We start from the raw sequence: 26,377 nt of genomic DNA on the forward strand, positions 1-26,377 counted from the left end.
CTACATAGATATTGAAAATTAACGGTCCTAAGATCGATCCTTGAGGGACGCCGAAGCACGTTTCCAACCGCTGAAAAAACTTGTCATCTATCATTACATACTGTTGCCTGCCCGTAAGATAGGAGGTAATCCAGGTTAGAAAATCCTTTGAAAGACCCATTGAGTGCATTTTATAAATAACTGACTTGAAGTTCACAATGTCAAAAGCTTTCGAGTAATCTGCAAGAATCATGAGAGTTATTTTGCCGCGACGCATTGCACGTGTAATATCGTCTCTAATCTCCAGTAATTTCGTGGCCGCTGAGTGATTCTTTCTAAATCCTGTGATGTTTTCACCAAAAAGTGTTCTTTCTTCAATAAATCCAATTGTCTGATGGGCTACCAGCCTTTCAAAGATTTTGGACGGGGCTGGGAGGATGGATACAGGTCGATAGTCATGTTTAGCCATTGGTTGATCTATCTTTGGTATTGGTGAGATTCGCGCCACCTTCCAGTCAATAGGGAAATAACTATTTCTGATACAGCAATTAATTGTATGTGTGAGGGGACCTGCTAAAAGCTCCGCAACTGGTTTCAAAAACTTCACTGGGATATTATCTGGACCTGTTGAACGGTCCGTTCTTAGTAATTTGATCTCGCATAAGACCTCTACATGGGTTACCTCGCGTAGCTTGAAAGGGACGGAGTCGCTAACATCATCCAGTGAATTTACCAGATATAATAGGTCATCGACAGAGTCCCCTGAAGATTTTCCTAAGGTTCTCTCTGCTGTAGTGGCGAAGAAAGAGTTGAGCTCATCAGGATCGGAATAATGAATAAATGAGATCCAATTATTCCGCTTCCACCCCCGAGTATAGCTGTGACAGTATTCACTTCATATTCTTCTCAGGCTTTATTATGAAACTGTTGTCAGCTGCCTGCAATTATCATAACAAGCACTATAACCACTTGCAATTCAACCATTAGGAGTTTTATAAACCTGTGAGCCGGCGAGCCCTGCTCGCCAAGGTGCGAGCCCGCGAGTCATGTGAACCACAGTCAAAATGTTAAGAATTTTTATTTGATAGAATTTCGACAAGTCTGATTCACTAAAGTGCGAAGCTGTTAAAATTACGTGATTTACTCACCATTCTTGATGCCAATACACGGAGTTATCCTGGAACTACTATTCTCTTTTCTCTTGAATGATTTTCCTCGTTGATATCACTGAATGAGAGGAGTCAATGGATACCATTCAGTAGTGGTAAGGTGGTGGAGCCAGACGTTTTGCTCAGAAAATTTTTTTACTTAAGTCTTGAACCTTAATTAACAAATGGTAAACACCACAGCGTACACTATTGAGTTACGGATGCACGCAGGAGGTTGCTAAGCACGAAAGAAGCGTAAGAGTCGCTCGAGGCGATAGCCGAGAGCGACTCTAGCTTCTTGAGTGCTTAGCAAACCTCCCAAGTGCATCCATAACTCAATAGTGTACGCTGTGGTGTTTACCATTTGTTTTATAACATAACATTGATACATTGTAGCTAAAGAGTTCCCTTTTATTTAACAAATCGTACGTGACCAGAAAAAACAAGCGCGCGCGGAAAAATAGTCTTTGCATTTGCTCACGTCAGCAGCGTACACCCATGGGCAAATGGTGGACGCTAAATTGACCAATCAGAGCCCGCGCTTTACTTTGGTTATGTTATAATTAATTTTTTTCACATTGTTTTTATTTTTTACAGATCTTGAGCAATTTGAATACATAAAATTTTCTCTGAATAACAAAAATATGAAACGAAGAAAATAATTCGTCCAACGCGGGACATACAGCCATCACTATGATGCAAAACTTGGGACGATGTACAGATGTTTAGAGCATTTTTTATATTTGACGCACCAGCAATAGTTCTGGCAACAAAGCGAGTATAACATTTTTTTTCTAGGAATATTTCATTATTAAACACTTTTGTAGCTAAATTTAAAATATATTTTCCAGGCTAAGAGAGAGTACCCTGGGAGCGAGGTTGTACCGTTTACACTCGTCCCCAGGATCATCTACACTTTCAAAATGGCGGGTGGGCGGTTTATAGTGACAGTTGAGTGATAGTCAGGCGCGAAATGATCCACCACATCCCAGCTGGACCCTGGACCAATCGCAAAAATGGCTCGCATGGCTCGCGTGGCTCGCAGGGCTTGCCAGCTCACAGATTTAGCAGACCCAACCATTGGAACCAATTTAGTAAATGCACATGTCACAACATAAATGTGAAGAGGAATTTCCTTTACTCACGTGGGACATATGAATGTACTCTGTCAATCTTATCCTTTAGCTCCATAACACTTCTCATTCCTTCAACTGTAAAAGGATTCCCTCTCACATACAAAAAAATGAGTTTCTTCAGCTGTTTTATAGCTGAACTCAACACGGTCAACTGGTTGGAACTCAGCCCCAGTTCCTCCTGCTCCACCATCTCCCCAATAGTATCAGGGATGGTGGTTAGATTGTTATGTGAGATGTCCAGTCTGGGAACGGTAATTTATTCAGTGGAGAGCACTTACGACAATTTTCTTTTTTTACTTACTATCCGAGAACGTCCTCTCCTCTTTGTATTTTTTGATCAGTTTGCTGGATTTATGATCAGCGGATGAGAATTTTATCCCAGAAACTTGAAATCGCTTTCAACCGCCCAAATTAAGTGACAATAAATCGAATTTAGGAGAGGAAAATTTGTTAACACTTTCCTATAATTTCAACCTTCTAAAGTTTGCTGGCCGTGTGTGACGTAGTCTTTACAAGTATTGACATAATTTTAAAACTGAACTGCAAGACTATGATACTTGAAACTTGAACTCTTACTTAAAAGCGCTTTTCTTTAGCAGATGGTCTCCTTCACAATCAGCCATTCAATCTATAGAATAAATTAATTCAGTTTTCTCTTTCATTCATTTTATTTTCATTTTTATTTCAATTCCTTTGCCATGAAGGTTTGGTCTTCGAGATCACTTCTCACTCGTCCACGATGATCGCCAAACACATTCTCTTCTGGTCGGGGATCGCTAGACTGCTGGACTGGACCGCTGGACTGGACCGCTAGACTGCTGGACTGGACCGCTAGACTGCTGGACTGGACCGCTGTACTGCTCTATTTCTAGGATAGTAGGCTCAACGTAAGAAGTACTTTAAGTGGTTACACGCTTGACAGCTGGAAAGAAAGGAGAGAAGAGGTTAGTGTATTAGATCAACTGGTTACCATTCCTCTCTGCCATGAGTAAAAAATTAATGGTAAAACAAATGCTATCAAGATAATGAGGATTTGGCATTCACACCTGAGCGGATCATGAAATTAAAAAAAAAAAATACCAGACGTTACTTAGTGGAAAGGGTGATATCGTTGTGCTGAGTAAAGTAACAAAGCCAACAACAAAGTGATTTATCCCGTCATTTTAAATTGGCCAATTACATTTGAATGGTACGACACGAACACGTAACACCAAATATCTGTTTCAGTCCCGAGATATTTAGGAAATTAAATGAACTAATTTACTTTTGATATCAGCACAAATGTGGTTAACATCATTTTGTGAAAAAAGATTTCTTTACCATATTTATTCCAGAACACTAATCTGTTTTTTGCCTTTTAGAAGTCTCTTCTTCCTGACATGGGAAACTGTCGTCTTCGATTCTTCTCTTTTCTGTATGACCTACGAGAAGCACGATATTAACACGGTAATAAAACACTTCTTTCACAGTGGTTTCTGTTTTTTTTTTCTTGAAAGCCCCTCAGTCAATCAATGACTTGGCCACTAAATTAACGCGCATGTCCTCGTACTCGATGGAAGTTGCATTTTCCCGCGCTTGGTGCAGGTTCAGAGTTTACCGCGTTTGATGCATATTCAAAGTTTCCCGCGCTTGGCGCATGTTCAAAGTTTCTCGTGTTTGGTGCATGTTCAAAGTTTCCCGCGCTTGGTGCATGTTCAAAGTTTCTCGTGCTTGGTGCATGTTCAAAGTTTCCCGCGCTAGGTGCATGTTCAAAGTTTATGCCTTTCTCAATTATGAAGGGAGGATGTGGTCTTTATGTACAGTGCAGGGTTGTCAAAAAAGCCCGACACGCGGCGCATTTTACTGTCTACTCTGAAAAACGCACCGGCTACTCCGAATACATGTGGTTAAATTCACAGCCTAGCGGCATAACATTGTGCCGCGTACTTTGTATCATTGTTCACAGTCAAGCTACTCAACTGAAATCTTTTTAACCCTGATTAATTAAGAGGGACAAACTAAACGTACCAAAAAGTACAACAACTGAAAAATAACTCTTAGAAAATAGTTCTAGGGGCTCTGGATGTTAAGTGATACCCAGGTTTGAACTCCTAGCTGCTCTGGCCGATAGCTGAGACTGTTCTTGATGGTCCTAAGCTCAGCTCCTTGGTCAGAATTCAAGATCGCCAACTGGTTTGTCCAGCTTGTTCCCATCTATCCTTATTCTTATCCTTCCTTCTCATGTTTACCTAACATAACTGTTTTCTGCCTTTTTTTTCTTTGAATTTTTGTGCGTATATCGAGTTATGGATGCACGCGGGGAGTTTGGAGAGCACGAGAGAAGTGTAAGAGTTGCTCGAATTGCATCTCCACAGCTGTTATCAGCATTAATTTCATTATCTTAAAAATAAATTGCAAACAAATACTGTCATCAAAAATCAGGCAAAAACACTACTCATGATTATAAAGATAGCTAAGTTGTCTTAAGGGAATGTATCCAGTGTTCTCCAGATCTTTTCAGGTAGCCAACCATTAGAAAAAAAAAAAAGCCAGCGGGAAACAATTCATTTCTTAAAGAGAATCAGCTGCATCTATTTGAGCAATCTTAAAGGTCTAAAGAGTGGCAAATTGCTGTTAAGATCTACTTTAGCCATCAGAATGTATCTTTCTAGGAGTGCAACAGGACAATATCTACCAAACAATCTCTTAATATAAACCTTATTCCCTTCTCTGTAAACGTCATTCTTGGCACGGGGAACAAACACACACAAACGATTAGGCAAAAATTCCAGATGGCTAATCAAAATATTACTAAATTCATCATAGCGAAGAAACCCCGAGAAACCTAACGAGCACATGCAAGCTAAACGCAAGTCCTTGAGGTTAGCTGATGGACCAGCATACTTATCAATGATTTTCTTAATAATATCGGCAGAGACGGGTTCCTTCTTAGAAACAGCTGGTTTGGCGCGTTTAGCTGCTTCTAACAAATTATGGCAAATTTCTGCATCTAAAGGATTTCTAATGATGCCAGGAATAAAGGAATGAAACCAAATAAATTTAACCCTTAAATTTAAGGGCTGCATGTGTCAACCATAGTGTTGCATAAGACTTGGATCTAACCGTATACCTCGTGAAGGTAAGCAATTAGAACCGAAACCGAGAAAGGAGGCGACGGCTGAATACCGGAGAAATTACACCATCTTGAGAACTTGACGATTTCTTTTGTATATCTTTTACTGTGAAATCCGCCTTAGACTTCATTAAAAAGGTCAGAAGATCTTTGGTGTTTGATTTCACGTGGTCGGAGATGTTCTCCCAATAACCTTGAGTGGTAAACATCTGATGAAAACAAAAGAAAACAAGACAAAAGAGAACGGAAAACATTTAAAAGAAACGCCGCAAACTAAAATACAAGATTCAAAGCAACAACCGGTCGCCGAAAAGAGGCCAGCGCCACCTTTCTATCGAATGCACAAGCGTTCTACTACCACATAGCTACCTCAGAATATAAGCTGGAGACGATAAAGTGCTCCCCTAATCCGAGGTCAGCGCCCTCTTGTCGATGTATAATCGGACAAGCGTCCTTATACCTACCAAACAAATCTCAACTAAATCATTACTGATCATCCTAAGAGTTACAGAGACCCGGTGGTCAAGCAATCAAAACTTCATGCGGACCACTAACATTTGTCCAAAAAATCTCTTAGAGCCTGAAAACGAATCGGTGTTCCGGCCATACTTCAGAACAGTCCTTCCGCTGAACAACTAATAGTCTATCACAAAACTAAAAAATTTTCTATCAATGATAGGCCAAAAATACGACGAAGGCCAGAATGGTACGACTAAAGTAGCCACAGTCTTGGATATATACAAATAGTGAATTGTTCTATGGATTAGATTTACCGGGGGAACAACGAGGCAATTTTCCTCTGTCAGATTCTGAACGAAGAAATCCACTCCGCTACAACCTGGATTCCAAAATCTTAAATAAAACTTGTTGATTTTTTTATTACAGAAATTGGCAAAACTGTCCACTGTATGTCGCCCCCAAGTATAATCCAGGTATTCAAAACAGGAAGTTGTGATTTGCCAATCATCTAGATCAATAATACGACTAATGAAGTCCGCCCTATCAAGCTTAGTTCGGGAAATCCATTGTACTTCCAATTCGATTTCAATGATTATCAACGCAAAACTGAAAAGTCTTAAGGGCTATAACTTGTAGATCTTTCCTCATGCGTCCAACTTGGATAATTCTACAAGCATTTTGACTGTCAGAATTGTTAATTATAACATAACCAAAATAAAGCGCGCGCTCTGATTGGTCAATTTAGCGTCCCCCATTTGCCCATGGGTGTACGCTGCTGACGCGAGCAAAGACTATTTTTCCGCGCGCGCTTGTTTTTTCTGGTCGCGTAAGATTTGTTAAATAAAAGGGAACTCTTTAGCTACAATGTATCAATGTTATGTTATAAAACAAATGGTAAACACCACAGCGTACACTATTGAGTTATGGATGCACTTGGGAGGTTTCCTAAGCACTCAAGAAGCTAGAGTCGCTCTCGGCTATCCCTCGAGCGACTCTTACGCTTCTTTCGTGCTTAGCAACCTCCCGCGTGCATCCATAACTCAATAGTGTGCGCTGTGGTGTTTACCATTTGTTAACTCATGCCGCAATCTTGTACGTCCCATTGCTTATGACATATCTGTTCACCGTTGACATTTAAATGTGCACCACACCCTGTGGCACTAGCGTCAGAATAAACGACATATTTAGATGGCCTGAATGGGCAGTCTACAATAGTTTTCAAATTCAGTCTGTCTAAATTGGTTTCCCAAAACTCAATTTCTCTTACACTATACTCATCTAAAGTAAACTTCGAATCCCAATGCTGCGCTGCTGAGACAGCTATTGAGCAATATCTGGTCATAATTCTGGATATGCTCCCAAACACTGCACCCGCGGAAATAATCTTACCCACTAGGGAAGCCAATTCTCTAGCAGACACCATATAGTGTTTTTGAGACATTCTTTGAACGGAGCCCGCAATACTAGACAGGCGTCTATCCGAAATTCGCATAGTTCCGTGACTAGAGTCCCATACTATACCTAACGACTCGATGACCTGACAAGGAGTCCCCTGGGACTTCTCGTCATTGATAATAAAACCGGCTTTCCATAAATCAGATCTAACGGAGACCGCTAACGCTGCACAGGAAGCTTAATCCGAATCAGTTAACCAACCGTAGTCCAGGAATAAAGCAATACTGATCCCATGGATCTTCCAATATTTTTCGATTGGGCTAAGGCACTTCGTAAAGATAAACGGGGCTGACGCCAATCCAAAAGGTAACACGGTAAATACCAAATACCTGAATCTAATATCACCTGAAACCTTCCACGCGAAACCTAAGAAAGTCTGATGATCTGGACAAATATCAATATGATGGTAGCCACTCTTTAAATCAAACGAAATCATGAACGCTCCCTTCTGGAAATAAGACAGAGCTATCTTCCAGTCTTCGTACTTGACTCTTTGTTTGGTAAGATGGTTATTAACGTACCTTAAGTCTAAGATTAATCTCTTCTTCCCGTTGGGTTGCACAGATACAGATAGAGGGTTAACCACATGAGGGGGAGCTTGGATTTCTACTCCACAATATGAACGCAAGAGCTCTAAGATTGCTTCCTCTACAAATGTTTTTTCAAGACCACGTTAGAGGCGGCACATCGACCGAAAAATGACTATCCTCGTATTTCGGTCAGAGACACCTTATGGTGAACATAGCAACGTTGTATGTTTTTTTTTTTTTATTCCAGACATGCCTCTTCATCCTAAGAAATTCACGAAAACTAAAACGAGCGTCTGTAGCCGTGAAATGGCGGTTATCAGTGCCCTGAGTAGAGACAAATGAACTTGCTCATAAAAAGCGCAAAAGAAAGCAGGTCCATATTAATTTTATAGATTTGTATACGAAGGATCGAGGTATGGTTTAAGTAAACGGGACCATTTCATTTAATTTGGAGGCCATGGAACGCTTTTGAAAATCATCAATATTTTAAAATCCAAATACCGCATTTCGTAGCAAATTTTCAATTATCATTTTACCCATGCGGTATAACTCAGAATCGGTTCAGGTTAAGCTCATGATAAGTGGAAATAGTGTTGTTTTCGAGGATATAAAAATTAGTTTGGGCTTTTCATCTCCGCACGGAACAACCAGGCTGAACTTTGTGAAAATCGCAACATTGGCATTTACGTTACGACATAATCTAATTAGGCATCCTGTGGTTAACTCCGGAATTCCAAGCACATTTTAGTAGTTAACACTGTGTTCGATCAGGAAATCAATACAATAAGCTATAGTTAACGACGACACAAATCCTGTACACGAAGTAATTTGACCCTATTCGGCCCGGGCTTTTTTGGATCTTTTTAGACCGGGGAGGGAGGCGAATTCCGCCCCCCTTCACCTCCGTAACTTCCAGAATATTTGAGCAATGACAATGAAATTTAGAGGGCATATAGTATAGACTAGAGGATAAGCAAACTGATGAAAGTTTATTTCAAGGTTTTAGTGTAACACAACAGTATAAGTCATGCAATCATCAAAAAGTTATCACAAAATATAAATCAATAATATAAAAATTTCCACGGGCTCGTATCGCGGTCTATTACATGAAAATTAGACTGAATACATTTTATAGCTAACCAGTAATTTTTTAAAGCAGGCTAATTTCATTATTAATAAAGGCTTTTTAAACCTGACAACAACGCTCTTGTTGACACATCTACCCTCTAGAAATTTGCAAACCTGCAATGTAATCAGAAAGATTAGATAATCCACTCTTGTTCTCAGACACTGACAGTCATCCCTGAAAGCGTCTCGTAAGATTTCGCAAAATCAATGTTTACTGTACTGATTCACCGAGCTATGTGTCGCAGTATTGCAACGTACAGCTAAATGGTCTTTTTACGTAAATAAAACGAACTGGTGACCTCAAAACATACCTCCTCAACTGCGGCAGCCATTGTCGTCCAAGGAAACATCGTGCGTGACAGCCGATTACGTGACCTCACAAGTTTCCCATGATCGAGCGATAAATGTTTAATTATCGCCCGATGATAAATATTATCGCCCGATAATAATATAAATTATTGCGCGATAATGATAAATTAAAAATTATCGCACGATAAGTTATCATTTATCGTGCGATAACGTCCATCTATCACGGGAAAACTTCCATACATCGCGCGATAATTTCCATTTATTGCGCGATAATCTATCATTTATCGCGCGATAAAAAAAAAAAATGTGGCATGTCCCTTATGGACCACCGCACATTTAGGTTTTAAGAAAGTTCTAGGGTAAGATTGAGTTTCATTGTGGAACTGAAAGAGGACAAGTCAATCATTTATACCGGTACATCAAATGTTCCTTGCCGAAGACGTTGAAGACGGGAAACAATCTGACGCTAGTGTAGATGAAACACTCTCAAGCGTTTGTCACCCAATGCTGAAATTATTTCAATCTTGTTCCCATCTTGTAATTCTGCGGCCATAAATATCCGTGAATAAGGTTTTTAACAAACTTGTCAATGTGATAATTTTTCTTATCAATAAGTCATCGCTATGAGACTAGCTAACTTCGCAGCAGGAATCTCATGCAGACAGAGATTGAGTGATATCACATACTTAGAAGAGCTAATAAGCAAAACACACACAAAAAAAAAACAAATAGCTACAGCAGAGCAAAGGAAAGAGAGGTAAAAATTATGAAAAAAAAAAGAAGATTAGGGAAAGGGTCAAAAGTCAGAGTAAAGACGAAACAGAGGTAAAGTACAAAATGACTGAGAGAAGAATACCAAGGTAAACTAATACAAGCAAAGAATCTTAGTTGAATTCAGAGAGTTCTTCCCAATTGAGAGTTTTAGTTACAAAACTCACGGAAATGGAAATCAACCTTTTCAGGCGTTGGTTAGGCTAGAAACTTTTCGCAAACTAAAACAGCTGTGTCGAGAAAAAGGTTATGCATTTGATACCTAATGTCGTGGTGTAAAGTCATTTCTGAACACCTAGAGGCTGTCAGCAATACCAATGTTTAGGCGATAGTAGATCAGATTTAATTTCAGATCGAGCGCCAATTCTTAACACACCCTCCAGCGATCGGACCAGATCGCCCGTTCCAGGCATCACTGTTCTTTAGGCGTTGGATGAAGGAGAGTGTCACAAAAATGCGGTGCATTCTAGAAGTGTTATCCAGTCATACTAAAGGAATAACGCGCTAGGCTGATAGCAGAATTAGGCTTTTTTTCAGGCTAGTTTTATTACATTTTTCAGGTTTTCTTTTCTAAGAATTATTATTTGGAGGAAGTTTTCCAAAATGTTACAGAGGCCCGGTCTAGTTAAAGTGCCAAAAAGGCACTGCACGTTGTTCAAGATTTTTTTTAAATTTGTGGTTTCCTTGCAGGTGGAGGAGGACAGGGGAGTGGGAGCTCGAGAGAACAGGGGGCGAGAGAGGGAGAGAAGTGGGAGAACAGGGGGCTGGAAGCGGTATCTACATGTCGGCGGGAAGCGAGAGCAAAATGCAAGAAAAGCAACGTTAATTGTGAAATTGGTAAAGATGCGATACTATTATTCAATGGTCGTTTAGAGCTAACTGGAGAAAGATTTTGCCAGATCCTTTCAGACTGCCGAGGTGAATGTGATTTGGAACCAAATGAAACTGAAGAAAATCAAGAATGTTATCTTGACTCGAAGGAAGAAGAGGCTGTAACCAAAACTTGGAGTAAGAAGAGGCCAGTGCGGCCTCCCCGGCGCATGGAAGCTGAACTTCAGTCTAACCTTAAAACTTTCCGCAGAGGTCTAAAGAAGATTTCAACGTATCGAAGAAATCTGATAATCATTCGAACAAGACTGTACAATCATGCTTCACTAGCACTCAAACTGAACGCTCAGAATGCAAATGGGCGGTTCAACAATTGATGTACTAGCTACGACCAGTTACTTACGTCAAAAAGGGAAAGCAAGCACGAACAGATGAGAAGCAAACTCGAAACGTTACGTCTGCCTCTCGACTTTTTTGTTTGATTTTCAAACGGCAATAGCTATTACATTACACAGTGAACTGAGACTTACGTCTCTATAATGAGATGTCAGAAGCGACGATCAAACTGTGATAACCCGATTAGTGAAACTTAGTTTAATTAACAAAACAGACCTGTAGTAAGTTTCATCGGGAACCAACGATCCCCCGCCAAAACAAAGGCCAGAAAATGAACAAGAATATTAAGTTTTGGCACAGTTTGAAAGTTAAACCCGATTTTCTGATCCTCTTGATTAATCTTAAGACGGAAGCAACACAATGAAGGGCGGGAGTCGGGAGGCAAAGGGGCACAAAAGTACGGGAGGCAGGAGAACGTGGCACGGGAAGCGGGAAACTCGGAACCCTTTGGCCGTCCCCCCCTCCCCACTTGCAGAGACTTCATGAGGCAGTCTTCTTTATTACGAAAGCTGTGTTTAAGAAGACAAACAGGCAATTGCCACAAAGAATAACTTCTTACTAACTTTGCGTGATGGCCGTACTGGGGATTACTGGCCCGAAATCGTCGCAGCACGGAACGAACGTAGCGAGATCCGTACAGAAACGACCGAGGACCAATACAGTTTGAACAAGTGATGTTACTAAAATATTTTATTGTGCGGCACTCGGGAAAACAATTTTATTAATTGTCACTAATGATCACGAGTTTGTCTTTTTTTTTATGTAGGTGTGGTTATTAACTCAATCGAATTATTTCTACTTAGCGTACTAATTGACACTCTTTTTTTAGATTTTCACGTTCAAAAGATGTTAAATCGGTGTCCCCAAGGTGGGGAAGGGAATTTGAACTGGAAGGGTCAAGTCTTTCCAGTGGAATAATAGTAGTTTATTTTTTAATGTGGAGACACTAAAAGCAAATGGCTCAAAAGAGAGGGAAAGGGGAGGGTAGGAGAGGAAATAATCAGGGGGAAGGGGGTGCACTTACTTACTTTCGCTGTCAACAAACCATCACTTCTACATTCGATAAATCTCCGTATAAACTTTTTTATCTTGCCTCCCAGTCCCCGTCCCCGCCCATCTCCCATACCCAGTCAACGGTGTGGCTATGATCACGGGTGCTGTCTAAAACAGCTGCTGATATTCTTGGATTCTTGTTATCGGAAATTTAGAATAAGTATTAACAAAGCTGCATCGGGGGGAGAGCTGGAAGAAAAGACACGCTAATATCGCTAAATCGTGTCATAAAAGGCATATTTGTTTAAATATTTCTGTGATTTGTGAGCACTAACCGCTCTAGTTGGGTTTACAAGATGCTTATACAAGCACAGCAAGAATTTAGGAAATAAATCTACTACACCAACAAAATGTTTCAAACTTTCACTTTAAACTTTGAAATGTATTTACAAATGCTTTATCGCTCTTTATGGAAACAAAAATATTCCGCATAAACTTTTCAAGTTAAGTGTTTTCAAATTGACCATCCACCTCGTCCACCGTGCATCTCCAGTCTAAACCGAAATTAAAAATTTTTCTGTGTTTATAGAGAATTATATGCACCGTGACAACTACTCAATTTATCGAGAGAGACTACTTCCGAAAAGAAAACTTTTAAACTTCTGAAAGACTTTTTTTCTTCTTTCGCCCAAAGGCAAACGTTTGGAGACATCTTCACTCGGCCGGGTTTTTTTAAAGAGATCTGGGCCTAGTACAATAACTGTGTAGATAGCCTGTCTTTCAACCTGTAAAAACAAAAAACACAAGAGAACGTTTAGAAAGCAAAGGAGAATAAACTGCATCAAATGCCGTTTCAATCTAGCGGGCGATTAACCGTCAATTAGTACTGGAAAGAAGTTTATGAAAACCACCCACGTCATCACGTATGTTATATATGCAAAGAAAGAGAATGGATAGAAAAATAGAGAAAAAGCCTTGACGTTAAAGCCTGAATATACTGTCACCTAAGAGTTAAGAGGAAGATTAATAAATCTATGTAACACGTTAAACGAAATACACTGTTATGAAACTAAGCCTAAAATTACTAACTGTGCTGTAATGAGCTGTACCTTAAACGGGTTGAAGGCTGACATAGTGCACCTCATGAATATGTCCCAGTACAAGTGCTTTGCTTTCGTCAACTGGACAATGTGGCGTAATCATTACATCATTGCTATGGGGTAGACTGCTGACCACACGAATGCACGTTTCATAGCAGTTTGCTGCGGCACACAGAATCACGTGATCACCCCAAGCGCCATCTTGTTCCATGTGTGTCAAGTAGTCAGTCCATGTTTGATATCCATGGACAAAGTGAAACAGATCTGTTCCATTCGGCTGTAAGAAAATCAGTTCAAGAAACAAAGTTAAAGAGGATTGTTGATCGGAACTTAAGCGCGTGGGGTACGAGTCATGGAGTAATTTTATAAAGAATGGTACGAGACGACCTTTAATTAGCAATTTATTGTGGAACAACAAGGATTCGCAAAGAGTAGAAAAACAACAGGAAAGATCCATTATTAAGAGAATAAATGGAATTCTGCTTAGTGTTATCTAATGGAGATTTAAGGGGGGCATTTTTTAAACCGAAATATTAAATGACTAAAACCGTAAAAGTCTGCTACTTCGGAGGCCATATTAAGGCCCCGTCCACACGTATCCGGATATTTTTGTATCCGCAAATTTTTTTATGCGGATCCAAAAAAATCTGCATCCACACGTAGCGTATACGAATCGTATACGACCGTCCACACGTATCCGATTCGTATCCGCACATGTCAAAGAATTAGTCTACAGAGCATGCGCATTACAAAGAAAGCTGAGCCTGCGATAATTTTGGCGCCAAATTCGCGGCTTTCTTGTTTGTTTACTTGAGGTTTCAACGCGTGTGAGCTTGAAGAGCGAAAAAAATTCCTGTTAAAAAACACCATAAAAAATGTCTCAATTAAGAGAAAAACAGAAAAAAACCAAAGACAACTCATTTGTTTGGATGGACGATGAAGTATTGCTGCTTCTTAAAGTGACATTGGATTGCAAAACAGCAAAGACTATAGAAATTATCGATTGGGAGTCGTGCCAAACCAAATATTCTGACATTTTAGATCTCTTCAATGACCAATATCCTTCACAAGAAAATGCTTCCTCAATTGGGAATGATTACCCACATAAGAAAGGGGAACTAAGTCAATTTTGACTTCCAAGCTGAAACAAATTCGTCAAAAGTTCCGTCAGGCTGTTGACAGTGGTAGAAGAAGTGGTCATGGCCGTGTTCTTCTGTTATACTTCGAGCAATGCGAGTTAGTCTGGGGTGGTTCGCCTGCCACAGAAACCATACCGTCAGGTGTAGAATCTACAGATATTGATGATACCAATACTACTCCTGAATCTGTTAGTACTAACTCTTTTGACGGTGAGGACGATTCATTTAATACTGACCAGGAGTCAGTGGGTAGTCCTGTAAGTTTTATATACTTCTTTCCAAGATGTACAGTGATGGCCTTACATACTTTACGTACAATCTTAGATACAACTTGTCTTGAAATACCAAAGGCATTGGCTGTCTTTCGTAACCTTCCCTCATCACTCAAGTAATACAGCGTGACTGCAACTTGTTTTATGACATCCACTGGAGTCCTCATTATTGTTCGTTTTCCTTCGATATATGGCCTCAGTTCGTCGGCTAATTTGTAGAGAGAACCACGGCTCATTCGAAAATTCTCTCTCCACTCTTCCTCAATCATTATTCCACGCACAAAGTTGTCCCACCAAGCACTAGTTCTTCCTGGTCGGACCCAGAATCTTCGTGGCCGTGCTAGTTGTCTTCCCGCTCTTCTGAGAAGTCTTTGGCGTCTGATTCCTGAATCAGATATAGCTAGAAGCCGCATAATGCTTAGACGTCTTCTCAAGTAGTTAAAGTTTAGATTTAACATTGCAACATTTAGTTGGAGACACGCTCTTAGGCTTGAAAGTAGTCCTAATAGCATTGAACACAAAACGTTTCTGCTCGCCGCCATTTTGGAAAATCTCGCGCGGAAAAAGACTGGTTCTGATACTGTGACGTCAGCGTATACAAAAATATAAGGATACAAGCGTCCACACGTATTCGGATACACAGCGTATACAGAAATTTTCACTCTGGAGAGCGTATACAGAAATCTCCGGATACACCGAGCGTATACGGCGGACACGTGTGGACGCTAGGTGTATCCGCATAAAAAAATTTGCGGATACAAAAATCTCCGGATACGTGTGGACAGGGCCTCAGTAACAAATAGATTCAACTGTAACCAACATCATTACGCAGCTTCTTGAATAATAAAATTATGCCGTGAACACTGGGATATGCTCTGGTGGTGTTGACCCGCATACACACTTAACCTTAAATAGAACAGCAAGAGACAAACTCTGTTAGACATACTAACATCAACTTACTAGTTTTGGGTTAATTCTGAGGTACTGAACCAAGGTTTGCCTTAATGTGCCATGTGTGATTTTGATTCCTTTAACAATTTCCAGTTGTTCTGACAAGGCATAGAACATGCAATTTCCTGATCCTTGATTGTCAGATATCGTGAAGCCCTTGTCTGATGCAGTAGTCCTCAGCCCCAATGATAGATCTGTTCTGCTCTTGACTTTGCTTGCGTCAAGTTGCATCTGCTGAAGTTCCCGGATGATTCGGTCAAGAGAACCTAGAAGGGACAAAAAGTTTTTTTAATCTAACGGCATGAAAGAAACGAAACAATTCCCCATCTTTACAGAGAAGTTTGGGGGTAAAAAAGGTAAAAAGGGCTTCAACCACTAAACAACCAGTGTATTGTCCAGCTACTGAGCCTTGAAATGATAAATTGTGACTTTTTATTTGCAAACGAATATACTAAAAGTCAAGAGAGAAGATGCAATGAGGAAAAATTTACGACAAGGTTTAAACATTTTTGCAGAACTGGAAAAAGAACCCCAGCGCCGGTTATTTAAACAAACTTCACTGTGCCGTTTTTTGACAAAACCGCGTTCTAAACTATATTAAATTTTGGGAAGTACATTTATTTAATGAAAACCGCGGTTAGGGTAAGACCTCGTATAAATAAAGGATTCATCGCATTAATATATGATTACTTCATTATTGTGTCGGAAAACGACTACACTCTGAATAGCCGGTACAAATACACGTTTTGATAGCAACAGCATTTCAACTTGGGCTTCGTTTCGGGAAAAATCAAAGGAAACTGTGAATAAGTCGTGGATACATCGCGTTGGAATGAGTTTTGAGGATAATTAAATTCTAATGGGTAATTCCCTGATACAGTTGAAACTACATGGCATTACTTTGAACTGCTGGGATGATGTTGGGTGAATGGTCAGAATTCACATTTTAGCTATCGGTCAGTACAAAATACAGACTGTAAACCGGGTACGAAATGCAGACTGGGTGCAAAATGCAGACTACAGACTGCAGATTGGGTACAGAATGCAGACTGGAAATTTTGAAAACTGTTATTTAAGTAATAATAACAAAAACTATTCCTTCGACTTGATATATTTTTAACGTTCAGGGGTGTACACACAATGATTTTTACAAATTAATGTTTGCGTAGTTACCAAACAGATGAGAGGTAAAACCATCAGAAACTTAAACAATTGGCCAGTCACGAAAACAACGCCTCGCTTTCCCCTATAAAACTTCGCCGGTTACTCATTTTAGCGATATATAACGATGTAAATACTGACGGCTCGCAGTGAGAAGAATGAAGGCTTGAAATTGTATTTAAGACCGACTGTGGCCTGGACGCTTTGTCGAAAAAAAAATATCCCAGGGAACGGCGAGGAATATTCCACAATAATGCAAATGATGGCGAAAGATGATCGCGGAAAAACAATTGCATTAAGCGTCTTCACTCATAGCTACACCTTTAGTATTTCAAAGAGCTTTGACGTCGCAGTTAGCACATGTGCTAACTACGACGAGTATTTTAATCAAAATCGAAACTCCTTCAAAGAAAGGTCCAGTTAAATTTTAAAGTTTATTTATTTAATCTATTTAAATAAACTTAATTTATTTAATCACTTTCACCAGAGTATGGTGAGGGTCGCACAACAGAGCGAGGCTCCAAATTAAGTGCGCCCAATATCCCACCCATCCCACCCCAGAGGAGGACATCCATCACACAGTAATCTCGTATGTGGGAAATTAACGTCTCCTACCCCAACCCTGCAGGAGACGGGACCTCCATTTATTCGTCCCTATCCGAGAAGACTAGAATATCTAACCATTTCTTGATGTTATAGAAAGGTAGCAAATTCTTCTCAATTATTTTAAGACACTGAGTGTTGGTCCGGCCGGGGCTCGAACCCTCGACCTCCCGGAAATGTAATAGAGGTGTTCCCGTATAATTGCGGAAAGTCGTTATTATTATCGATTTGTTTACATCTGAGTGAGTGACACATTTGCATATTCTGCCCCATTCTAATAGTCGTTTGTACACTTCGCGTACCCACGACTAAAAAAGAACAAAAAAAAAAAAAAAAACGCCCCAAGTCTTCCTGTTTTACGCAATTTATGTTTGCTTTCTTGTGAAATGGAATAAAAACTTCAATTGACTAAAACAAAAATTACACCATGTCTTCCGCCCATATCAGAAAGTAGAAGAAAATCAAATTAGTGTATACATGTCTTTGGATCATAACCGGAGAAAGCAGAGGTACAAAAAGAACATCTCTCTTCCGCAGTGCAAAATATTATCACAAGTGCCATTTTCAAAAAGCGTAACTGGCCTGAAGTTGAAAGAAAAGGAAAGGAGAAATGTTGGATCTTCTTCAAACCTGTATGTTACTCTTTGGGGAAGTCAATTGCCATGCGTCATGAATATTTTGTTACTCACTTGGAGTCAGTAATGAATCAACTGCTAGTTGTTCGGTTGGCGTATCGACATCTTCGCCCTCCTGAGTTCTGAATCTTGGGTCTTGTCTTTTAGAAGCTAAAAAGATAGAAAGAAACCTTTTTTTTAATATTACACCACCCAATAAGACAATAAAACAACTGATTACTATTCAGGTTAAACATTTATTTTTGTAGTGTCCCAGCTTTCCATGATGCTTTATAAGGGACTGAAAGCCGAGTCGTCCCCAAAAACACTTTTTGAAGGATATTCAAAATATTCTCACCCCGAACAATGTCCCACATCTTCTCCACAAGAATGTCACACTGTTTCTCCCAGTTGAACTTCTCTTCATAGGAACTCCTCAGTTGCTGAATCTCATGGAGGCGGTCTAATCTTTCCTTCTGTCGGACACCAGCAATTGCTATTGCCCACTCCTTAGGGTCCTCAGACTCCACAACAAATGATTTGCCTGATGGTACAGTGCACAATGCCTCACCAAATCCTGAGTTGCCACTGACAAGAATGGGAAGACCAGCAGACAAAGCTTCTAATGCTGTCAGGCCGAAACCCTCCGTTCTGGAGGGCATCATGCAGAGATCAACTTCACAAAATAATTCTTTCAATCTTTCTTTACTCTTTACAAACTTCCTCACAGTCAGCTGGCTTTTATCGATTCCACTCTTTAGCAAATTTTCTGCAGCCTCATCCTGTTTACCGTCAGGTGCACCCACGAAGATGAGACAGTAAGATCTGTCTTTCAGTTCAACTATTGCTCTGGCAGAGATATCGTAGCCCTTCAGGCTGAAGTCCTCTGGATCACCACGGCCAAACGTCAGTACCTTGAATTTTTTGCTCTCCTTTGGGCGTTGTTCTACGTCTGAAAATTCAAGGAAAATTCCAGGAGTCAGTGCAAGGATGTCTTCGTGACTCTTGCATAAGCAGAGCTGAGCGGAGAAAGCGTCTGTTAACTTCGGTCCGACTGCTACCACAGCATCTGCCAACTTACACAACTCCACTTCAGTTCTGTTCTTCTCTTCACCTTTACAAATTGCCATAGGATAGTTTTTGTGCATTCCAAGTTCTTCAGGTGCAGTATGCACTACCTGTATCCACCTGCACTGGTGCGATTCTTTAATAAATTGAGCTTGTTTACCAAGCTTTGCTCCATGACCCAGTACTATGTCAATGGCCAGATCTCTCGGTGGGGCACTCAGCCAGTCAAGGGGGTCGGCATAACCCGGGCGTCTTTGTGCCTCTCTCAAGGATACATTGTGACTCGTTGCCATTCTCCTCTCTTCTTCAGAACAGGCAAACTGTGGAACAAGGAGAGTGACGTCCACTTGCGGATGTTTGGCGAACAGAATGGCAAGCTGTCGGTTTATGGTGGACAAGCCTCCCATTGATGAACTCCACTCACTGCCCAGGAGAGTCACCTTCAATGCCGTGTCAGACTTCATTGGATCAATTTCACTTGCTTCACCGAGTGATCTAGCAGCCACATTTGAAGATAAACCCTGAAGAAAAATACGTCATTTAGCATTAAAACAATTACAGAACATAACATATTATGTGTGTTATGATATAAATATATCAAACAACAAATATATATGAAATACATATATATGAACTGCGGTTATGAAACGTATGTGTGCACGATCCTTCGCAGTAAAGCACTATTTAAGCAATAGTGAAAATCAGACCTGAAAAAAAAAATTCAGGCCTGTACGGGATTCGAACCACTGACCTCTGCGATACTAGTGCAGCCCCCTACCAATTGAGCTAACAAGCCAACTGGGAGCAGGCCATCAAATTAATTCGACATAAACCCGTAGATGATAAATCAAACAACAAAAAAATATATATGAAATACATATACGTTTCATAATTGTTGTTTGATTTATCATCTACCGGTTTATGTCGAATTAATTTGATGGCCTGCTCCCAGTTGGCTTGTTAGCTCAATTGGTAGAGCGCTGCACTAGTATCGCAGAGGTCAGTGGTTCGAATCCCGTACAGGCTTGAATTTTTTTTTTTTTTTTTTTTTTTCAGGTCTGATTTTCACTATTGCTTAAATAGTGCTTTACTGCGAAGGATCGTGCACATATACGATATAAATATGTGTTGGTCAATACTTAACCGAAGGAAGACAGAAAAGTATAACTTCAAAAATAATTTCATCGTGATAGAGATTCTCTTACTAATATTTGAAACTGGATATAAACTATTAGGGCTACCTTTCTCAACAATGAACATTTGATTATCACATCAAGTAAAATGGAGGAGAGAACTTCCAAAGATGAATCAGAGGCTAGAAATCTGTACTTGAAAAATCTTTTTCATCGATCATACCTGCATTTTTCTTTTCAAGAACCATTTCCCCAATCCACAGGGAGGAAGTATTTTATCATCGATATTTCTTTTACATATTTCCGCTCGGCCTTCATTTGTATCAATGAGGTGGAAGCAGTCCTCGTGGGTGCACGTGGTTTTCACGTGGTCTGAGCATGCACGACTTGGTTCTTCTGCCTCTTGGTGGCAGTAAGGACATGCAACACACAGCCTATACTGTAGTCCCCTCAGGTACGGCATCTCTTGTGACAAATTATGAAGGGTGTCTTCAAGAAATTCACGAACGACACTTGCTAGTTCGGCGGAGTTCTGTCCTACAACCTGATGACTCTGTGTTCTTTGTCTCAAGATTACCTTCACAAATCCTGTTTTGCATATCAGAACAAAATCATGAATATCTTTGCCAATGATGAACCATGCTCCATTTTGGTACAGGGTAGGTTGATGCGTGGGCCATGTCTTTGAACACCAACGAATGGATCGTGAGACAAGTTGTAAGAAGAGACCATGAGGAACGAAGCCATGGACAAACAGGAGATACAATGGACAGGGATCTGTTGACGACGGTTTCGTCTTACAGAGTTTATCAGGTGATGACTTCAGCTGAGCTGGTACAAAGTACTTTACGTCAGTTGGGGAAACTGAGAACTTAGCAATCAAACCAAATCGCTCCATCATGTCTAAGATGTCTTCTTTGATGATTCCTTGTCCAATAAAGCTGGAGAACACATGATCAACATGTTCCATGCTGAGGATGCCACTTCCTTCAAGTTCTTGCCAGTACTTAGCATATAGGGGATTCTAGAAAATGTGGGTGGAACAATACAACAATTCTGGATAAGGAAAGGCTACGTAATGTTCCTTTTGAATGTTTCCCACGTACATTTACAAGCAATAAAAGTTTATTTCCATCAATACACCGAAATGGTCGGGTATAAAACCCTAGTGGGAAAGTTTGTATCTTGGGTTGCTCAGAGGTGAATAAGCTCACTAGCACATGCAAAAAGAACTATTCAATTGTGTGAATACAACTATTGTGAGCAGTAGCAACTTAATGCGAGTCACTACTTGTAAATAAAAAGGCTAAATCAATAAATGGCCTGACAAGTTGCAAAAAAGTACATAAAATAGTGTGGGGTCAACAAATCATATGATTATAACAATAAACAATAAAAGACACATGTTTACAGGTGTTATCCAGTCGTTTCGTAACCATGCCGGATCTTTCGTGCCTACACGATTCGTACCTAGGCTCAGACATTTCGTACCCACTTTCGATCAGTTGGTCCCCAATCCTCTGGTCGATTCCTACCCAACAAATTATAACACATTGCCGCAACCATCGGTAGCCTAAAACCAGAAGCTAAGACGGAGCCTTCACAGCAGTTCGTCGGTTACATTGAGGAAAACTGGATTCGCAGCACAGTTTAGCCCCTCAAGTACTGGGGCGTATTTATGCAATCAATCAGATCAAACAATGACATTACGGCTGACATCAGAAGAGCCGCTGGTCGATGCTGTCTACCCCTCTACATGTTCTCTATAGCTTTTGAAATAAGTGCTCATTTCTTCGAAGAATCATCCTGCTTAGTTTCCTGTTGTTCTAATTTATTGAACAACAGTTTCCAAGTAAGCTAGTCTTTCTAAAATGAAAATAGTTTTTCTACCTGTTTATTGAAAGGTGGAATGGTTATCAGCTGCTTGAACAGATCAATCAGCCACTGAGCCTTCAGTACAACTGTATTGTGGTGCTTGATTATCATCCCCAGGCCATGGTAAAAACTGATCATGGAGTCAAACTCTTTTGCAACTTGCATGAAACACTCTTTCCTTGCATAGTGCTCAAGTTGTTGCAGATTTCTGTGGTAAATCTGTTTAGCCACCAAACCTTCAATCACTTTTTCAAACAGAAACCACCTAGAAAGCAACAGAATACCTACAATGCATTCTGGCATCAAATTGGGTCTTAAATTCAGTTCGACATGTGTTTAAAGTCCTCAAGTGTTAATACATGTATTGCCTCGATCATACTATCTTCAACTTTCAACTACAACAGACATGATTATTTTTTGCAACATACAAAGTCAATTCCAAGAACTGTGCCTACTTAAATATCAATCACATCTTCTTATCTTTTAGAATTATAACATTGTCGTAATGACACAAATTTAAATTTTGTTTGTCTGCACTGAAGCAACTGCTGTGCATTTGTACAATCTATAGTTTTGCAAATTTTGATGTACCCACAATTTAATCCAGTGGTGGAAGGATATTTTTTATTACTTACCTGCACATAAAATTATGCTAAATACACTGCGTGCCATTTAAAATCTTTATCATGGCTGATTTGAGGGAAAAAAATCGATTTTGAAGAGCATGAACTGGGGTTTCTCCAAATAAATTGTGTTTTTTATTTACCTCACTGGTATCTTCTCTCCCATATAAGGCTCTTGCTTCAACACCTTCAGGATTGTGTTCTGTAATTCATTTATACCATCTACTTTTCCTTCTTGCTCTGCAGGATATATTTAGAAAAGGAATTCAAAGCATAATACAACACAGAAACATGCACTTACAATGAGCATAGTATGATAGCATAATTTTATACTTGTATAATTGCAGAGATTTTACAGCTGACAACTTAGCTAAGATGACAATCTCTTTAAATCCCCACATTTTAGCTCTTCTGTTCCCTATAATTATTCCATACTCTGAAATTAATGGCTCCATCTCCAAAAATTAATTGGACTCTATATGATGCTGCTAGTATATTCAGAATATAGAGTAGCTGAAAGCTTAAAGCAGAGTGCAGGTTATTCAAAAAAACAACAACAAACAACTCTGACTTTTTTCCACTACAATCAAGTCCTAACTCATTCCACCATGGTAATATCTTTTAATCCCTCTACAACTTCCACTAGAAAAATTGTTCTGTCTCTCTATCTACTTGCAATTCAAACTCTGACTTTTTTCCACTATAATTAAGTCCTAGCTCATTCCACCATAGTAATATCATTTAATCCCTCTACAACTTCCACTAGAATGTTCTGTCTCTCTATCTACTTGCAATTCAAATTATAATGAAGCACAACACACTGCCTGCTGCTGGATAACATGTAACAATGTAAGTCAGATAATAATTATTGTATGCTCAATGCTTGTCAACCATATCCCGATATTGAGCTTTTGGTTACAAAAATTGCTACAAATCAGGTGTTCTTGAAATTCACCCAAAGATAAGCTTTTATACAATTATAAAGTCAACAATTACTGCAAGTAACCTATGGTTATGGATACAAAATGAAATCATTTATCTTACCTGTTTTATCATTCGGGACAGTGCCCGGTCCAATACTATGTATTGGACTGGCAATGAAGCATTTTGATTGGTTGATTTTAGTTATTAGCCCTCTGACTGCCCGAGTCGTGTAATAAAATCATTTATCTTACCTGTTTTATCTTTTCCAATCTGCTTTCCAATCTTATGGATAAATTTTTTCATCAAATTAGGACTCTGAGTGTTGTCAATGCAGAATAAGGGTTTGACCACATGCTTCTCATATTCCATACCAGAAATTCTCTTCTGAATTTGTTTCTTTATTACTGCAATGTCTTCAACTGGTTTGTCAGCATGTGTGCCAACAATGAACACTGGGGGGTGGAGGTAGGGCAGCTTGTGTTGTGCATCATCATCTGTGTCATTGGTTGCCAGGGCAACACTACGTACTGTAGCCAGCCATGACAGCAAATTCTCCATGTTTGTTTCATTGTTAGGATTTTCCAACTTCACATCATTACACCCTTGCCTCATACTGGGCTCAGCTGGGGCATCCAGAGGCTTGCTGAGATTGTGGACCAATATGTATAGTGCCCGCTGTGATAGGAAGATAGGATGGCTGGCATAGTACAAGCGCTGCCCTGCAAAGTCCCACACGTCCATTGTAACATAGGATTCTTCTGTGAGTAAGGCACTTTTGATGGGTTTGCCTTTGGCATACTTTAACCACTGATTAACATGCTTAACAGTATCAGGCGGTTGAGAAACATCAATCATCACATCAGGCTCAGCTTGCATGTTTTCATCTTTACATTCAGTAGAATGTTCATTGCCATTGTTTGGCAGAATATCTGTGAAACCTTCATCCTCCTCAACCTGAATGGAGAATTAAATGAAACATTATGCTCACTTAAGTGTATATAATTATGTAATCAAACTTGACATTATGGATAGGCTGCTAAATGATAAAACATTATGATCACCTCAGTCTAGAATAATTCTAAGGGGGCAAGTTTCTAATAAACTGTTAGACTGCTTTACTGACAGGGGTATAACAAGATAACTTGGTTTACCGACTGAGTTGAACTTATAAATTGGCTACTGTAAAGAGTTCTGAAACCGACATCTCAAGTGTAAGAGCCCTTAGAGAGAGGTAAACTTAGATTAAGACATAAAAGAACAAATCCTCCAACCCTGGAGCTAGTCAACTCAGATGAAGAAATGTTTGAGATGCAATGAATATATGAAGATCATATATTTTTGAACTGCAGTATTACATACATATGATGCACGATCCTCGCAGTAGATAGCGCTATTTAAGCAATAGCGAAAATCAGACCTGAAAAAAATCAGGCCTGTACGGGACTCAAACCACTGACCTCTGCGATACTAGTGCAGCGCTCTAAATAGCGCTATCTACTGCAAGGATCGTGCATCATGCGTATGTAATACCGCAGTTCAAAAAAAATATATGATCTTCATATATTCATTGTATCTCATTTATCACTTTCACGGGTTTATTACGAATCAACTTAACGGCCTGCTCACAGTTGGCTTGTTAGCTCAATTGGTAGAGCGCTGCACTAGTATCGCAGAGGTCAGTGGTTCGAGTCCCGTACAGGCCTGATTTTTTTCAGGTCTGATTTTCACTATTGCTTAAATAGCGCTATCTACCGCGAGGATCGTGCATCATCCGGAAGAAATGTTTGTTGACACTGAAGTTACATATTAAGCATTAGCATATATAACATACATTCATTGAGGCTCCTCTGTAAGGATTTTATAGCCAAAATGTAACAAAAGTTATCAAAAAATTATATCAGAGAATAAAAAATAATCACGACTGAAAATTTAAAATTTTAGGTGATTGGAGAAAAAAATCTCAAATTTCCTTTCAAGTTGACTGAAGATGCCACTGAAAAAGCAATTCACAAATGGAAAAATCAAAAGATGCCCCATCATTTTTATGGTAAAAGTTTTGCATGTACGCCTTCATTTAAGATGCTTAAATAAAAATTACTTGTAGATCTTTAATTCTTTTCTAGACTCATCTAAACACTTGTGAAAACATCCAAAGAAACAGACTCTTTCAGGCACATGCTGGATGTAAGAAATTTAAAATTTTTCATAAAGAAAAGAATTTTGAAAAATATCAAGTTTAAATCTTACTCATTCCCTTAAAAAAATATTTTCTCATGAGGCTACTTTGCACTCCCTTCTCTTCTTCCTTCCTTTCTTCCTTCCTAAAACAAAAAGAGTTCTACAGACATAGGACTGGTGTAAAATTCTCAACACTTTACAAAACTCTCAAACCTGCTTTGACTTGAAAATATCTCCAATTTCATCTTTTAATTTCAGTTTTCCTCCATCAATTGTATCTTTCTTTAAAATTGTCTTTCGAGAAATATCTGCTCCACACATTCTGTCTGCCACAATCTTTGCTACATCTTTTGAAGATTCCAATAGTCCTGGCTTACTCTCCCTGGTCAACTGCCAGTTCTTGACAGCTTGGTCAACATCAATTTCACATTTTGAAGGATCCACTTCAATCCCCTCAGTACTCTGTTCTTTAGGGTCAAATGGGAGGCCTAA

The 26,377-nt window shown here is 39.6% G+C and overlaps 2 protein-coding genes and 1 long non-coding RNA gene across 10 annotated transcripts in view; all 3 read right to left on the reverse strand.

Annotated features, from left to right (window-relative positions):
- The window catches only part of LOC148740453 (uncharacterized), a 43,321-nt gene that overhangs the window by 14,487 nt on the left and 2,457 nt on the right, over positions 1–26,377 (reverse strand). The gene's annotated exons all lie outside the window — the stretch shown is intronic.
- Positions 1,518–3,781, reverse strand: LOC148740454 (uncharacterized). Its single transcript, XR_015997146.1, has 2 exons — positions 3,584–3,781; positions 1,518–3,185 (listed from the first exon to the last, which is right to left on the reverse strand). It is a non-coding gene; the product is annotated as an uncharacterized LOC148740454 (long non-coding RNA).
- On the reverse strand, positions 12,656–19,705 carry LOC148740455 (uncharacterized). 4 transcript variants are annotated; one of them, XM_088750526.1, is made up of 5 exons: positions 18,443–19,701; positions 18,160–18,255; positions 15,716–15,972; positions 13,354–13,621; positions 12,656–13,029 (listed from the first exon to the last, which is right to left on the reverse strand). In XM_088750526.1, the coding sequence occupies exons 1-4, from the start codon at positions 19,614–19,616 to the stop codon at positions 13,355–13,357; spliced, it is 1,794 nt and encodes a 597-aa protein (XP_088606652.1). In that variant the 5' UTR covers positions 19,617–19,701; the 3' UTR covers positions 12,656–13,029; position 13,354. The 4 variants fall into 4 exon arrangements, 2 of the variants coding, with proteins under 2 accessions (XP_088606652.1, XP_088606654.1); XR_015997117.1 differs by lacking the exon at positions 12,656–13,029 and adding an exon at positions 14,800–15,155 and having other exon boundaries at positions 13,495–13,621; positions 18,443–19,705; XR_015997118.1 differs by lacking the exon at positions 12,656–13,029 and adding an exon at positions 14,829–15,155 and having other exon boundaries at positions 13,545–13,621; positions 18,443–19,705.

The sequence above is a fragment of the Stylophora pistillata genome, chromosome 2 (assembly GCF_964205215.1).
Source record: "Stylophora pistillata chromosome 2, jaStyPist1.2, whole genome shotgun sequence".
Lineage (NCBI taxonomy): Eukaryota > Metazoa > Cnidaria > Anthozoa > Scleractinia > Pocilloporidae > Stylophora > Stylophora pistillata.